General features: G+C 37.5%; 1 protein-coding gene across 3 annotated transcripts; it reads left to right on the top strand.

Moving 5' to 3' along the window:
- The first annotated feature begins 424 nt into the window (after positions 1 to 424).
- Positions 425 to 15,242, top strand: LOC132696616 (myosin-VIIa-like). 3 transcript variants are annotated; one of them, XM_060661544.1, is made up of 24 exons: positions 425 to 534; positions 2,035 to 2,295; positions 2,370 to 2,554; positions 3,060 to 3,436; positions 5,879 to 6,174; positions 6,440 to 6,974; positions 7,027 to 7,268; positions 7,320 to 7,449; positions 7,506 to 7,674; positions 7,733 to 7,889; positions 7,947 to 8,228; positions 8,283 to 8,384; positions 8,513 to 9,060; positions 9,116 to 9,371; positions 10,557 to 10,721; positions 10,780 to 11,076; positions 12,493 to 12,876; positions 12,927 to 13,049; positions 13,116 to 13,590; positions 13,652 to 13,947; positions 14,018 to 14,336; positions 14,399 to 14,622; positions 14,689 to 14,961; positions 15,013 to 15,242. In XM_060661544.1, the coding sequence occupies exons 1-24, from the start codon at positions 508 to 510 to the stop codon at positions 15,220 to 15,222; spliced, it is 6,333 nt and encodes a 2,110-aa protein (XP_060517527.1). In that variant the 5' UTR covers positions 425 to 507; the 3' UTR covers positions 15,223 to 15,242. The 3 variants fall into 3 exon arrangements, with proteins under 3 accessions (XP_060517527.1, XP_060517528.1, XP_060517529.1); XM_060661545.1 differs by lacking the exons at positions 425 to 534; positions 2,035 to 2,295; positions 2,370 to 2,554 and having other exon boundaries at positions 3,266 to 3,307; positions 3,360 to 3,436; XM_060661546.1 differs by lacking the exons at positions 425 to 534; positions 2,035 to 2,295; positions 2,370 to 2,554; positions 5,879 to 6,174 and having other exon boundaries at positions 3,368 to 3,436.
- The last annotated feature ends 2,381 nt before the right edge of the window (positions 15,243 to 17,623 follow it).

The following is a 17,623-nucleotide window of genomic DNA, read 5'->3' on the forward strand; positions in this document are numbered from 1 at the left end:
TTCGGAATTGCCTGATTAACTTAGTGATCTAACAGGCAACAAAATTTGCTGACGAACTGCAAGATTAGTCGAGCCTAATTTACTGAAACTAGGATGGGTAATTAAGAAAACTTCTTCCAACGCAATTTTTCAAGTTTTAATTAGTTTTGTTTTCATATACTTGGCGGATGTGAGGTGCTATATGATCTTCTGAATTGAAGTAATTATTTATTATCCCACCGATATTGGTGGTGTTTTCTTTTGAGCTCGCACCAGACGCTCAGGCTAAATTTGTAAGCTGATACTATAAATCCCCACCCAAATCCATGGTTATCGATATTTTAATCTGGATTGGTACTCAATAAACAGTGGAATTTGTTGGTTATCGTAGATTTTGATAACAAATGAATATGAGTTTCACAGTTTTAGTCCAAAATGTGGCAGAATCGGCTGTCGTGACTCACTCTGATATAAGTTTCCGCGTCTGCTGCGAAAGTGTCTCTGCTGGATAAATGCAATTTTATAAAAATGAGTAACAAGCAAGGTTTAGTTTTGGTGAGTTTGTAAAATTGATCACAGCTTTAAAAATTGAACGTTATATTTTTTGCTTGCGTTTAGATCTACGTCCGTTTAGCTCGGATAAAAATCAATTGCATTTCAAATAAAATGCGCAAATGTGTTTTTTTCTTTGATGTTAGAGTGTTCGCGATAACGCACATAGTTTATCAGATAATTGAGTAAATAATACACGACAATCACTTCGATAGTTTTTGAGTGTGTGCCAAAAGGCAATCCTAGATTAAAGTGGTGAGAGTGATATGGAGTCAGATGCCTTGTAAAATACAGACTACTAACATTTAGTTTTCGAAATTGCTATTTCTCTCGAGCTCAAGCTGTTTGACATATCGACATGACAACTTGGATTCAGGAGTTTTTCGAGATAGCGAATAAAATTATATTCCATTTTTTTACATAATGTGTAGAGGTATTTAAATTATATTCAAGTGATGACTACATTTATTGCGATAAAATACACCGTTTACTAGATATTTGCATTAAAATACCGTCACATAAAATTGGCCACCAAAAGCTGGTATCAATTCCAAAATTGGTTTTCCCGAGAACCGTTTATTTTATTTTGATAAGCTTTGTTGAAATAGCGAAACAGAGTAGAACTAGCGGCTTCTACACATGTGAAAAAATAGAATCTAGTATTAATCACCTCTATAAATATCACCGGATTTAAGTTTACATGTCGATATCTCAAAACAGCTCGAGCTATAGGGAAATGACAATTTCGAAAACTAAACTTCAACACTCTGGAACTCACTAAAGACCAACATTTTACTCGGTATCATTATTATCACTTTTTTTACGCATTTATTACAGACTGCACTATTATATTATAGTCTGTGTAACGAATTGTTAACATAACTTCTCTTAATGCTGCTGTATTTAATATTTATTAATTTGTGTATATAAGGTGTCTATTAGTACATCTGTCAAATATTAACTAACATTGACTAGTTTTAAAAAAAGTTCATATAAACCAAGGGGAATAATCAAAACAGAATAAAGATGAAATTAACGATGTTTAAGGTATGCCTTATGGGAAATTCAAATATGGGGTAGGTACTCGAACAGTTTTTGCATCATAAGTGAAACGTTCACTTCCGTTTTACAAAATCTTTATCCCGGTATCTAATCAATCAAATATTTGTTTCACTACTACTTAGTATATTCGGAATACGACATTTTTAACATTTTCACGTTATTGAACAAAGAGAAACTATTTTCCAACTTTAATGATACTTAAAAATGAGGCAGTGTAATAATTACAATTAATGGGAGATTGTTTTTAAAGATTCGATACTTAGTAAGCATTTATTGCTATTTTAAATCTGTAAAAGTGCGCACAAGGTGCACAACATAAAAATACGATGATTTACAGATCAACTGCCCATTTTGTTAATGTTAATTAATGTTAATGTTTAATGATTCCCTATGATCGAAAAAATTACAAGTAAAGAACATACAAATTCTAATTTCTTTCAGGGTGATTATATTTGGGTGAACCAAGTTAATCAAGGAGAATTCGACATACCCGTTGGCGGACGAGTAATCGCTATCGAAAATAGCAGGGTGAAAATTAAAGATGACGACGGGGTCGAACTGTATGTGGCAAACCAACAAATATTGCGCATTATGCACGTCAGCTCGGTTAAAGGGGTAGACGATATGATTAACTTGGGAGATTTACAGGAATACGCGATTTTAAGAAACCTGCATAAGAGATACAAAGAAAAAACAATTTATGTGAGTCGCAAATTTCCAAAAAAACAAAAGTTGGCAGAAGCCTCTAAAGTTAATAAGTGTATATCTCGTTCCAGACTTATACGGGCACGATGTTGGTGGCAATTAATCCATACGAACTACTACCCATCTACACAAACGCATTAATCAATAAGTATAGGGATAAGAATTTTGAGGAACTCCCTCCCCATATATTCGCCGTGGGGGATAACAGTTACAACGATATGAGAAAAACTTTGAAAAATCAGTGTATCGTTATCAGGTAATGCTACATTGTGGCCCGCGAATGAGAAGGGGCCAACAAGAAAACTCGTTTCACTTTTTTTTTTCAAAACTGCCATTGTAAAAGGAGCAATTTTAAAGTTTAATTTTTGCAGTTTTGTTTCCTATAATGGCTCGCATTTTCGAAAAAAAATCCTTTTCTTTTTCTTGAGAATTTGAATTTCGAATAAACTGTGATAATAAAAAACGTAGCCAAAACATATAATAATTCAGATAAATCGGTGAGTACAAATAAGTACATAATATTTTGTCAATATTTTACAAATTTTGGTATAAGTAAGCAAAGATTTATTGTTGAACAATCGTGAATTATCTACATCAGAGATTTAGGCACCTCGAACATATAATCCCAATACTAGATGGCCAAAAGATTATCAAATAGGATTTGAAATAACATTTTATCGTAGAAAATAAGCGTACGAGTGAACCAAAAACATAACTACAGCGTCAGCTGAAAATTAACTGAAGTTTTTTCGACGTTGCAGTGGAGAAAGTGGAGCCGGAAAAACTGAAAGCACCAAACTAATCCTCCAGTACTTGGCCTCAACGAGCGGTCAGCATTCGTGGGTGGAACAGCAAATTCTTGAAGCCAACCCTATTCTCGAAGCGTTCGGTAACGCAAAGACGGTGAGAAATGACAATTCGTCCAGGTTTGGCAAATACATCAACGTGGATTTCAACGCGAAAGGCGCCATAGAAGGCGCCAAAATCGAACAATATCTGTTGGAGAAGAGTAGGATAGTATCTCAAAACGATGGCGAGAGGAACTATCACATCTTTTACAGCATGCTTGCAGGATTACCGAAAGAGGAGAGGAAAAGACTGGATTTGGGCGAAGCTGAAGATTATGAATATCTGAAGGGTGAGACTGCTAAGTTTGCAATCGTTGTATCTCTTTATTATTGTATCCGATTTTTCAATTCCTATTAGTCTCCCTATTTGCTAATATTTGTATTCCCAACTCACAAAACTCACAATTGCTTCACATAAGGATGCGTTATATTTGTCGCATTGCAGCAGCATTTTTATTTTTTTCTACTCACAGTGTGGTATATAACTAACCGCCGTTAATTAAACAGGTATGACGTAAAATATCTCTTAATTCGTATTCATAATTTAATCAACTGCAAAGCAAAGTTTCGTGGCTATTTTTTTGGACATCGGTGACAGTTAATAAATTAAGTATTTTTTTCTGCTCCGGTCTGTAAAATGATTAATTACACGCGGATCTAGCGTACGGAAAGCACCACCACATCAGTTCCATTTCCCACGGATCCGAGTCAGTTCGGACATTTCCGGAATTTTAACGCACAGGTTTGGAAGCAATCGGATGTTTTCGGAGATTTTGGCGCACGGTTTGAATTTTGACGTTTGTCAATTCTGACGGTCATGTCAGTGAATGTATTCGTGTTGTTTTTCAAAAATGTACTCAAAAACTAATATACAGAAAAATGTTATGCAATATATCAAACAATTTAAACACTACGCGCTATAAGCTATAATTAAAATCTAGTGGACTAGTCCGTAAGTCAAGTGACATTTATAATTTAAGTTTCCCAAGGAAATTTTACATACCGTTCACATGAACTGTTTTTTACAGTTTTCATAGTAATATCTTGCCAAGCCCAATTGAATGACTTACAAATATCATGTCTCATCAGTACAAACAAAACAGAATCGAAGCTTAAAACCTGCTTTTTGTTGCTTACATCATCTTAAAAATTTAATCCTCTTAAAAGCACTATCCTTGGATGATTTTTCTTCCAATTACAGTTTTTTTCTTTAAATAAACTACTCAATGATCAATTGTAAAAGTTAAATAAACAACATAACAATAATACATTTCTCTCTATCTAACGTACACAGTTAAAAAGATACAACAATGGTAGAACCGATCGGAACGATAAACCAATCGATTTAATGGCACCTAGTAAATATTTGGTTTGAATGGTACGAAATTTAGTAATCTGATAATCTGCTATTATTTTTAATTTGTTAAATTGTGATTTTTTCGTGACGGTTATAAAAAGTATAGTACGCAACACGAGCAGAGCGAGTGACTTAAAAACTTGTTGCATTCTATACTTTTCCTATGACCGTTAGTTTTTGGGTACATTTTCGCAAAACAACACGAATAACATTCACTGACATAACCGTCAGAATTGACAAACGTCAAAATTCAAGGTGTGGGCACGCTAGATGGGTGTGTAATTGGGTAGTTTACAGACCGGAGTAGAAAATAGTATATTATGCAACAAGTCCGGTAAACGGCATTTGACTCATGAGTTTATTTGACACGAGCGAAGCACAGCGGAGCGAGTTTTTAATAAACGAGTGAGTTAAAAACTTTACCGAACGTGTTGCATACTATACTTTTTCTATGACCGTTAGTTTTTGGGTACAGAATTGACAAACGTCAAAATTCAAAGCTGGGAAATATCTCCGAAAACATCCGATTGCTCCCAAATCCGTGCGGTAAAATCCCCGAAGTGGCTCGGAATCACGGGAAACGAAACTGACGTGGAAAGTGACGCTTCCCGCACGCTAGATCGATGGGTAATTAGGTATTTTACAGACCGGAGGAGAAAAAGTATATTATCACGTTCGGTAAAGTTTTTAAGTCACTTGTTTATTAAACACTCGATCTGCTGGGGCCCGCTCGTGCCGGATAAACTCATGAATCAAATGCCGTTTACCGCACTTATTAAACATCGTTTCTGCTTTCTACTTTTTACCGATTCGAGCCGCTTAGATTTAGTTGTTATTAATAGTTTATTATCATAGGAAAGGTTCAAAAAAGAAATTCGGGAATTTATCATTATTAAAATTTGTAGAACAAAGCAAAAACAAATTATGATGGTACGTGGTGCATTTAGTAAGAAATTTTTGTATGTTACAATTGTTATTATTACCTATAGGTAGATTCCTATAGCATATTTTTTGAATTTTATGAAATAATAACAAAGGATGCTTCAGAAGAATGGGAAAAAGTCTAAAAATGCTTTCTATAATTCACTTTTCACTTTTGATAGGGCTTAATCGTTGTCGTAGTGCAAATCTGTTTCCTAAAAATTCGCTAGTTTCCTTAATGTTTCTTTCATCTTCACTTCTTATGAGATACTTATACTCAGGTTGTTCGTGTTTTGCTTTGCTGGTACACTTTCCATGCCTGTATTTTATGAGGTCTTCTTGCCGGTTTACTTGCTGTTCCAAATTTGGTTTAGCGTCAATGGTTCTCTTTTTTGCTGACCGTATGTTTACGAATCTCTATTAAAAAGCTATTCCAGTCTTGTCTACTATCTAGGTGGTCGTACGCTCACTTGCGAGGGCAGAAACGAAGCCAAAGAGTATTCGGACATTGCCGCAGCGTTGAAAGTGCTTAATTTCACCGATAAACAAACTTCGGATATTTTTACTTTGCTCGCTGCGATTTTACACTTGGGCAACTTAAAGTTCAAATCTGGATCGTCGTCTCATTCCGAATCGTCGGAAATTGGCGACGTCGGATTAAATGAGAAAATCGCCAAGCTTCTAGGCGTTAACAAGTTTGAACTTGGCGAAGCTCTGACTAAGAAGACGATTTACGCACACGGAGATACGGTAATTTTAAATGCGATTAGAAACGAATAAACGTATTAAGTGGATCAATAGCCTTAACAACACAAAAGCACAAAGTTCATTGCTATAAAGTAATTGTTTTATACGAGTAAAAAGAGGCAACTTAAACTTTTTTTTCCAAAATCTGTAGTGTAAAATATCTCAAGAGTAGTGCTAAATAACAACTTTCCAACATATTTATATTTTCTTGTAATTGTATTTTACATTATAGCTTTAGTTTTGTAAATTGCATATAATAATTTTGTAGGTTGTATCGCCGTTGTCCAAGGGCCAAGCAGCCGAAGCAAGGAACGCGTTTTCAAAAGGCATCTACGGCAAAATGTTTATAACGATTGTGGACAAGATCAACGAAGCGATCTACAAACCAAAGATTCCTCACAAAAAGTCAATCGGTGTGCTGGACATTTTCGGTTTTGAGAATTTTACGGTCAACAGCTTCGAGCAGCTGTGCATCAATTACGCCAACGAGAATCTGCAGCAGTTCTTCGTGCAACACATCTTCAAATTGGAACAAGAATATTACACCAAGGAGGGGATAAATTGGTCGAAGATCGAGTTCGTCGACAACCAGGACGTCCTGGACATGATCGGGTTGAAACCCATGAATTTGCTGTCGCTTATCGATGAGGAAACGAGGTTTCCCAAAGGAACAGATTTCTCCATGTTGACGAAACTACATGGTCATCATGGGACTAAGAAGTTCTACCTCAAACCAAAATCTGATATGACGCCGGCATTCGGAGTTCAACATTTCGCGGGATCAGTGTTTTATGACGTGCCAGGTACATATGAACACCCTCAGCGAGTTCAGAAAAATTTTATTGTGGATTTTAGGTTTCTTGAACAAAAACAGGGATACTTTCAGTCAAGATCTAAAAAACCTCATCCAGACAAGTCAAAACGACATGCTTAAAAATATTTTCAAAAGCGACCTCGATCAAGACTCTAACGGAAAGAAGATGTTTACCCTTTCTTCCCAATTTAAAACTTCTTTGGAGTTGCTCATGAAAACTCTAGGTTCGTGCCATCCGTTTTTCGTTAGATGCATCAAGCCGAATGAATTGAAAAAGCCGCAGGTATTTTGTAGAACGACTGAACCAAGTTCGTGTGTGACCCGTTTGTTTTAGATATTCGACAGGGCATTATGTTGCCGTCAGTTGAGGTACTCTGGAATGATGGAAACTGCGAAGATTCGACAAGCGGGTTACCCAATCAGATATTCGTATCCAGAATTCGTCGACCGGTTTAGATATTTGGGTTGGAACTATCAGCATCACTAAAAATGCATCCAAGATTTATGCAAACAATTTTAGGAAAGGGCATACTACCATCTTCGAAAGGAGACTGTAGAGAATCTGCGGCTAAAGTTTGCGTCGAAGTTTTCAAAAAAGGTGAAGACTTTCAACTAGGCCATACCAGAATATTCCTGAAGCACATCGACAACGAACGTCTGGAAGAACTGCGAGCGGCAATATTGGCAAGGTATTGCAGCAACGAGCAGGGCGATTTAATCCTCAATATCAAATGACTTTTATTCAAGGTACATAGTAGTACTGCAAAGGACAATTCGCGGGTGGATTCACCGGAGGCGATTCCTGAGATTAAGAGCTGCAGCAATTGTATTCCAGAAACATTACAGAGCCAGAGGCTACAGAACAAGATATCTTCTCACGAAGAACGGATATCAACGATTGCAGGTATAATGAGTTCCATGCAGTTTTAGTAAGCAAAATATATCACGCATTCCTTTCCAGGCCATCATATTATCAAGGCAGCTTACTTTCACTTATAAAAAAGTAAGAACTCAGATCATCGGCCTACAGGCAGCTTGCAAAGGATACTTGCAACGCACTAGGGGTCAGTTTGGAAAAATTGTGGGAATCATCGCTCAGAGGCGTTCAGACGAAGCACAACTCAGAGCGAAAGGCAATAAGAACGCGAGGCACGACGCAGAAACGTTAATGAAACATCGCTTAGCTGAGTGCAATGCAAACTATGCCGCTAAACTGAAGCAACAGGAAGAGGAAGACAATAGAGTAAGTTGATTAAAAGACGACGCGGGATTGATAAAATGTTGAACGATTTTTTAGGCGAACAAGATAGTAGACAACGAATTCGCTTTCTTAGACGCATCTATAGAACCGTCACCGACAGAGGAGAAGTCCAGACAAATTATTGAAAATAGTTTGGCGGTAAGTGCTAATCGGCTCGAGCTCTGTGACGCGGTTGGGTCATATCTAATAGCATCCTTAGTAGATATTGGCAAAAACTATCCATAAGTACCAGTAGAAAAAATGATACGGCCACACTTGTCTTACAGAACCAATTAAGCAAAGAAACACTTCCGGAAGAGGATCTGTCGGAGTACAGTTTTCGTAAATACGCGGCGACTTACTTCGTGAGCGGTACGGGGCCCCAACATTCTCGTAGGGCGCCACGTAGCTCCCTCCACGAACTTCCGACTCCCGACGACGTGTTAGCTGCCCAAGCCCTCTGGCACGTAATTGGACGCTTCATGGGTGATTTCCCAGAACCGAGGGATCACCACGCGGCGGAGGAATCGCGCGTGCCTGTAATGCACCAGATTAACGAGACATTAAGCAGGGGATTCGTGAATCGCAAAGAGTATCAGCACATTGTGCAACAAGAGAAACGTTACATGAACTCCATGAAGAAGAACGATAGGCAAAAAATCATAAATATGACGTTGAAGAGGAAGAATCAGCTGCTCGAAGACGTTAAGCGCGGTTTGGTTGAAGACACGTACGCCGTCAAAAGTTATAATAACTGGATCAACGAAAGGAGAACCAACAATTTGGAGAAGCTCCACTTTATCGTAGGACACGGAATATTAAGGCCGGAACTTAGGTATTGCCTCCAAGACTGGGAATTGGTTGCTTATGAACCATCATGTAACTTTCAGGGACGAGATTCTTTGTATCATCTGTAAACAATTGACCAACAACTACAGTAGGGCCTCTTATGCCAGGGGCTGGATTCTGCTTTCCCTCTGCGTCGGTTGTTTTGCCCCTTCGGATCGTTTTGCGCCATATTTGAGAGCTTTCATTCGATCTGGGCCGCCCGGATATGCGCCATTCACCGAAGGTCGACTGAACCGCACCCTTAAAAATGGAACCCGGGCTCAACCGCCCACTTGGCTTGAGCTCATTGCCAATAAGGTTTACAACTATATTTATATTTTATTTATAGCCCTAATAATAGCCAACGGTCTTCCTTTAGGATGCAAATAATATATTAAGAAATTATTTTGGAAAATTTTTCTTTAGTTACGAGTTTGGTATGGCACAAACTGTTTAATGAACGAATGACTGCGTGTCATAGTGTCATTTTAATATGTCAGCTTCCTTAATCACTATCCCGAAGTACTTTGCACGTTTCCAGTGTTTTATCAACGGGTTTGGGATGTTTTAGGTAGATTTTAGCCACTGATGGTATTTTGACAATTGTCATACGTCACTAAGTCAAAAAGTAATGATTGTAGAAAAAGTGTAGTATGCAACACGTTGATAAAGTTCTTTAGTTTCTAGTTTATTAAAAACCCGCTGCACTTTGCTTGTGTCAAACCAAATTCGTGACTAAAGCGGTGTTTATCAAACTTATTGCATAATATACTGTACAGTCAGTATGGACCGCATTTTATAGTTGTATATCGACGTCCTTTATGTGAGTAAACAATATTTACATAGGGTGTCCAGAATCTAAATCGGCAAACGAATGAACGACAATAAATTATAGTATTCAAAATGGATAAATTAAGTTATATTTTGTTATTATGTAGATGGTACAATATTGAAAAAGATCAAAGTTTTTTCGGAATGAAAATATATTTTTTTCTCGATTGGAAGAAAAATCTAATCAACATTTTTGCTTTCTCCTGCTAGGTGAATTAGAAAATTATCAATTATTTTCTATTATTTAGATCATTAGCTTCCTCAGTCGCCTTTAATGGGTATTCGAATAACCGACAGCAATTTCCTAAAAACAAGTTGTTTTTCATAAAAGAAGATAACATTTCGAAATAAAAGTGCACTTAAACTTTCTGAAACGTTTAAAAATAAAAAAACCCTTAATTCCGAAATACATCCTCAGTATATATGAGATCATATACACTTGAAATGCCCAGGAACTGTTATCTATGTCCTGCAGTAGACTTTAGGGTTTTCGAAATACATAACCATACACCTCGATCAAACCATGTCTTTATTGTCATCTTAAGTTACCTTTGAAGTAAACACGAAATCATCCCTAATGCCATCCCTGTTTGTCGGTATAGTTCGCGTAGATTCTGTTTCTTCGACATTTTCCCTTTTGGAAAACTAATAAGAACTCATTAAAAATTTCAGAATAAAAGTTCGATCACGTTAAACGTCACTCTGCTGGACGGTTCGATCCAGACGGTGGAAATCGATTCTGCGACGACAGCCGAAGAAGTGGTCATCCAGATCGCAACCACGCTCGGCTTGAAAGATACGTTCGGCTTCTCTCTGTTCATTGCGTTGTACGATAAAGTAAGTTTTGCATATTTCGTCTAAAGTGTTTTATCGAAAGTACCCTTGTGCCATTTAGGTGATGTCGCTGGGTAGTGAAAGCGATCACATCCTAGACGCGATATCGCAGTGCGAACAATACTCCAAAGAAACTGGGCACGAGGAGAAGACGAGCCCTTGGAGGGTGTTTCTTAGGAAGGAAATGTTCGCGCCGTGGCACGACCCGTCTTACGATCCAGTCGCTACTGACCTCATTTACCAACAAGTCGTGCGAGGTTTGAAAGCCGGAGAATACAAATGCCAGCAGGAGGGCGACGTCGCGACGCTAATAGCAACTCAGTTTTACGTTGAGCACGGTTTTCCGCTCAATCAAAAGGTAAATACTTTCAACTCCATCAAAAGTAAGTTTTGCATAGCTGCTCAAAATATGAGGTCATGCCTCTGCAGATAATACAGGCACTTTTGCAGCCACCATCAAAAAATGTGCGAGTTACTTTAAAACCCGCTTTCAATCAATTAGATCTGCCATTTCAAATCATGCGTTCAAACCAATAAAACCTTACGGCGTTTAACAACCTATATGGCTGCGGATGGTTCGTCAATTCTAATATAGCAATTTTATATAATATAATATAAATATAACAAGCAAATTTTTAACAATTCAAATTTGTTCTATATAAACAAAACCAAAATAAAATGTTATAGATCAGTCAGAAATAGCAATTGGTGACAGTTCCAATATATAGATTATTATGGCCGCACACCAAATTTAGAAGGGTCTCCATTTTTAGATCTTCAGAACTTTCAATAAAAAACTCAACCTACACCGTAACATACGTTTTTTGTGATCAACGGGTTGTAAAATCAATGTTTATAAAACTATGTTTTGTCAATTTTCATACTTTTAATTTTTTAGCTCAACAAAAAGACATAATTCACGAAAAACTCAAAAGTGACAAAATTTGTAATTTTAGTGGCTTATAAAAAGTAAAAAAATTGCAAAAAAAGTCAGTAGCGTACGTCCCTTTGGCAATACTATTCGTTAGGAGTCAATCCAGGAGCCCACTAGAGTTCACAATCTAGTTGAAGCAAAATTAGCCCTTTAACATTGTAAACGACATTGCACATTTCAACAAAGTCGGAAAAAAACAATGAACAAATTACAAAAAAGATGTTTCTTCAAATTATTAAATACCGTATCTTTGAAACTTAGTTTTTCCGAACATTTATGTAGACACTCTGTTCTGGATTTGGAAGTAATGATGGTTCTCGGTCGTATCTCAAAAAGTAGATATAGTAGGTAAAGCAGCAAAAAGTTTCCAGAATGCCGCTATAAGGGAGCGTAACCGCCAAAATTTAGTAAAAAGCAAAAAAATGCCTCATTGAGGGACAGTTTTAAGAACGGGAAAGAACTATAAAGATAATTATAAAGATTTGAGATAATGTTTCAGAATTAAAACTAACCTCCAATATCTTTATTTTTAATTAATTTTAAATATTATCACTATACGCAGTTCATAAAATTTTGTTTATGTTGGCTGGTTTGTAATTTATTCTTTAGTTCTGTTTTCTGTTTTTTCCAATTTAGCCAATTTTCGTAAAGAATTAAAATAATGCGATAGAATAACGAGGGAGGTTTGTTCAAATAATTTGGTTTGTTAGTTTTAAACGTCGAAATTTTACTCCAAGGTGGCCGACAATTTTAAAAATTATTTTCATCATTTTCTCTTGATCGACTGATCCATACTGAAAAACACCAATTCTAAAAATGATTTATTTATTTAAATTCCAGATACTACACAGCCGTATCGGCGAATTTTTGCCGGTCGAGTTGGTTAAACAAAATCATGGCAATTTACACGAATGGGAACAGCGCATTGCCGACGCGTTTTCCAAACTGATATGCGTGAAGAAAAAAATGCCCGCGGCCAAAGCCAAAGAGATCGTCGTAGTTTACAGCAAAGCGACGTGGCCCATTTTGTTCTCCAAGTTCTACGAAGCAGAACAGATATCCGGTCCCGAATTGCCGAAGAAAAATGTCATAGCGGCGGTCAACTGGACCGGTATCTACTTCATCGATGATCAAGAACAGATACTTTTGGAACTGACCTTTGCGGATGTTTTCTTCATTACGTTCGATAATACCGGACACGTACCAAAGTTGATGTTTACCACAGTAAGGGAGCCAGCAATATTTGGCCGTGTCAAAAACAATAACTTTTGTAGGTGAGAAAGGAAGAATACGTTTTCCATATGCCGGATGCCAAAAATATCTGCAATCTTGTGCAAGGTATAGTGGACGGGCTCAAAAAACGTTCGATATACTGCGTGGCCACTCAAGACTACAAGGTAATTGTATTTACTTTTAGATGTTCTAATTTCAACTAAAAAGGCGGCAACATTATATCATTCCAGCATCCAACCAATGTGGAGTCGTTCCTCTCCTTCAAGAAGGGAGACCTAATCATCCTTAAGAATAACTTAAACGGCGAAGCTCTAATGACGTCCACTTGGGGCTATGGCGAATGCAATGGTCGGGTTGGCGATTTCCCAACCGAATCCATTTACATATTGCCAACAATGTCGCGCCCGCCTCCAGATATATTAATTTCATTCCGAAAGGAAGGCGTCACCGAAAAGCAACATTCTGTCTCCGCGCTGACGACCATGCAACGGATGAGGTTGTACACCTTGGCACATTACGCCGAAGATCATTTCAGAAGTGGTCGAAGGCTGACAACGGTAGGACGACCTTCAGTAATGACCGCGGCAAGGAGGAACTCGAAAGAAGAACTGTGGAAGTATACCAACGAACCGATCTATCAGCCGTTGCTTCAAAAACTATTGGTCGACGACGAGGCCAGCAAAGAAGCCTGCAACATATTTACTTGTGAGTATATAATAGCTTTCATAATCTTTAATCAATTACGCTGCGGCCTTTTTCTTTCAAGCAATTCTTAAGTACATGGGAGACTTGCCCGCACCTAAAGCCAAGTACAGTAACGAATACACGGATCAAATCTTCGAAGCCGCTTTGAAGAACGACATGCTGCGAGATGAAGTTTACTGTCAGATTATGAGGCAGCTGACGTTCAATCGACTGACGATAAGCGAGGAGAGGGGATGGGAACTCCTGTATCTGATAACTGGTTTGTTTATACCCAGCGCCAATTTGCTGGAGGAAACCAAGAAATTCTTGAAATCTAGAGTACATCCTTTCGTGGAACCTTGTCTTCAACGGCTACAGGTATATTTAAAAAATCATATATATAAGCAAGAATAAAATGAACTGACGCTATCGTCCATCTTGTCCACAGAGAACGCAAAAAGTGGGTCCCAGAAAATTCCCGCCGTATTCTATCGAAGTAGAGGCTATCCAGCACCGCAGTATGCAAATCTTCCACAAAATCTATTTTCCGGATGATACCGATGAAGCGTTTGAGGTGGACTCGATGACTAGGGCATCAGACTTATGCAATACGATCGCCGTACGTTTCGAATTAGCGTCTACGGATGGCTTCAGTTTGTTCGTCGCGATTGCCGACAAGGTCTTTTCTATTCCGGAGGACACATTCTTTTACGATTTTCTCAGCGAGCTTATAAATTGGATTAGGGCTACCAAACCCAGCTGGGGCAGTAAGTACTTCAATGCAACTTCTTCTCTGCTGGTTAGTTATAGTTCCTTTCCAACTTTTTAGGCGCGGCATCAGTTCAAGCTCAGTATCAGGTGTTCTTCATGAAGAAATTGTGGGTCAACGCTGAACCAGGAAACTGCTTGAATGCCGATCAGATTTTCCACTACCATCAGGAAGTTCCCAAGTATCTCAAGGGATTCCATAAATGTAACAAAAGAGATGCTATTCGACTTGGCGCATTGATTTTAAAAGCCCGATTTGGTGAAGATCTAGACGAAGTTGAAGAGGTTGTAGCACGATGTTTTTAGGCAGAGACATAATTTTTGCATAAAACGATGTAAATAATATTGCAGGCAATTCATAACAACGTCAAGAACTTCATTCCGATGGACGTGGCTAAGACGGCAAACACATCGGAATGGAAGAAGAGCATCCTTGCTGAATATAAGATTGTTAGGATAAGTTCGTCAGAAGCGAAAACGGAATTTTTAAGAATAATCTACCCGTGGCCCACCTATGGCTCGACATTCTTTGAAGTAAAACAGACCACGGAACCTTCATATCCTGACATCGTAACGATCGCCATCAATATCCGCGGAGTTAATATTATCCATCCACAAACAAAGGTAACGGGGTTTAACCAAGTGAATATCAAAGTAATGTCGAATCTGTTTTAGGATATTCTGGCAGTGCACGAGTACTCGGAACTGAGCAACTGGTCCTCGGGCAATACTTACTTCCATTTGACAGTGGGTAATATTATGAGAAAGACGAAGATCCTCTGCGAAACATCGCAAGGATATAAAATGGACGATCTTATTACTTCCTACACCGACTACTTAAAGGAAACGGCGAAAAAAGAGAAAAATGATATTTTTGTGATATAACTGATGTTTGATTTTTAATATAAGCCTAAACTTTTTAACATATGCTTGCTTAGTAAACCTATATACTTTAGAAGTCATCATAATACAACATTAATTTCTAGCACACTCCTAGATAATCAAGTACCCATTGGGCGACTATAAATATTCATATTTATATGATTAGAATAGGCCAGCGTGATATATCCGAGAGTTAATCATAATGACCGTTCGAAAAATGTTGTCAGTTGGTCAAAAATTTTAGAATTATCTCTCGGAACTCTAACGTTTATTTTACGGAATAACCAATTAAATTATTACGAATTTTGCAAGTTAATAAGATGCTATTACATATTTTTTACAGAAGAATAATAATACCCCTCTAAAAGCTCGGAGTCTGGTAAAGTTTAGTGAGTAAAATTTTGATCGCACGAAAGCCATATACAATATGTTTAAAATAGACACATTTTTAAATTCACTGCAGCGAACAATAAAATCGTATGGTCAGTGTAAGTGTCAGTTGTATTTAGGGATATACTACGAAGAGAATCATACAAGTACTTTTTGATAGCCCAATATTATGTACGTTTCATATTTGACAAAAATTTAACCACCAATTAATATTTCTTGCAGTACTTACTATAGCTTATAAAATCGTCCAAATTATAATGAAGAAACTTTAACTGCCAATTCACCAGATAAAAATGCTGCATTTTGTAGATACATGGTGTTGAAATATTGCGAAAAAAAGTGGTGTTCTTATTTTTAGAAAAACTTTTTTCGATTTTGCTTTCACACTTAGTAGGCACCTAAAAACAAATTTATAGCATAAATAAGCTCGTTTTTATTTAACCAGTGGCGCTCGTGAAACAGTTTTAATTAATTTAAATATTAAAAATACCGGTACGCCAATGGCTTTTACCTTGATCGATTCTAAACTGATCAACTCTACACTTTTCTCGCTATAACGAAACGTTTTCCGGAATTTTATCTTTATTTGCATATGCACTTAATTCTTGTAGCATTTTTTTTATTACTTAAGTTAATTGAAAATGTCTCTCGAACGCCACTCGATAAACAAAAACAAATTTATCTATGCGATCAATCCTAAATAAATAGCACCAAACTTGCAGATATTAGCTTAAATCCTCTCTTTCTGGGTCATATAGTAGAGTTTCCTTCATGATTTCAATCAGATTTCTGTCAGAATCGGCTTCACCGCCACTTATTGTAACAAAAACGGCATCAAACCTGCAGATATTAGCTTAACACCTTTCTTGTTGGGACAAAGAGTAGATTTTTCTTCTTGATTTCAATCAGATTCCGGTCAAAATTGGTTTTACCGCCACTTATTGAACGAACTAAATAAACCAAAGTACATCTGTGCGCGTGCAGACGTATTCTTTCACCCCCTCCTTCCAACGTCTAATCGAAGGAAATCTTCATCAAAGCCTTCGGAAATGTTGTAGGCATGGCACTGAACAATCTGCGCTATGCGGACTTCTCGATGAAAACATGCAAGATCTACAAAATATGTTGAATAATGTCTTCACAGTTAGCCGAGAATATGGTCTCACATAAGACCCAATATATGATTGTCACCAAAACTGAGGCGCTCAATGAACAGTTGTGTGTGGAAGGTGAAAAGCTGGAAAGGGTCAAGGTAAACTGTTCCGTGGATTACTGCTTGGAAATAAGGATTCGCATTAAGAAGGCCCGTGCTTCTTTTATGAAGATCAAAAAACTGCTCTATAGCCGCGATCTGAGCTTGGACCTAAGAACACGGATGCTCAAATGTTGTTTTTATATGGTGCGAGCAAAGACTAGAAGCTTTCGGGATGTGGGCCTAGCATAGGATATTGAGAATACCGTGGACAGAGCATGTGACCAAGGTGAAGATTTTGAGAAGAAGGAAGAAAATCCTGCAAGAAGTGAAAAATAGAAAGCTGCAGTATCTCGGCCACTTTATGAGAGGTCCTATATATGACATCATCAAAAAATTTTAGGAAAAAGATCTGTTAGAAGGCTCAAAAATTTGAGAAACGCTACATTCAAAATAGAGACGGTACATGAAGAATGAACGAAAACGGCCTTAAACCAGCTGTTTTAGGGTGGCAAACATACCTATTAAGTTTGGAAGCAAAATCTAGAAAAGACATTGAACGACAGGGGGCCTAAGTAATAACCTTGTGGGACTAAGTTTATAGAGCAACAAGCCCTCAAGTCTGTCGAATGCTTGTAAGAAGTTAGTATAAATAACGTCAGTTTAACCATGCTCTTAAACCCATATCGATAGACTGCTATATGGTTGAAATGTAGTTTCTTCCAAAGGTATTTTTTTATGAAATTGAACACATCATTTCTGTAACCTTTTTTAAAAGCTGGACCCACATTTTAAAATAAATTGCTTAAGGAATAAAACAAT

This window comes from Cylas formicarius, unplaced genomic scaffold (assembly GCF_029955315.1).
Source record: "Cylas formicarius isolate icCylForm1 unplaced genomic scaffold, icCylForm1.1 PGA_scaffold_1__22_contigs__length_36826433, whole genome shotgun sequence".
NCBI lineage: Eukaryota > Metazoa > Arthropoda > Insecta > Coleoptera > Brentidae > Cylas > Cylas formicarius.

Bases quoted from the DNA above. Each gene is read 5' to 3' on its own strand.
- LOC132696616 (XM_060661544.1), top strand. From the start codon at position 508: ATGAGTAACAAGCAAGGTTTAGTTTTG. The intron at 10,722-10,779 runs GTAAGTTTTGCA...TGTGCCATTTAG, and splicing joins TCATTGCGTTGTACGATAAA to GTGATGTCGCTGGGTAGTGA. The intron at 13,050-13,115 runs GTAATTGTATTT...ATATCATTCCAG, and splicing joins TGGCCACTCAAGACTACAAG to CATCCAACCAATGTGGAGTC.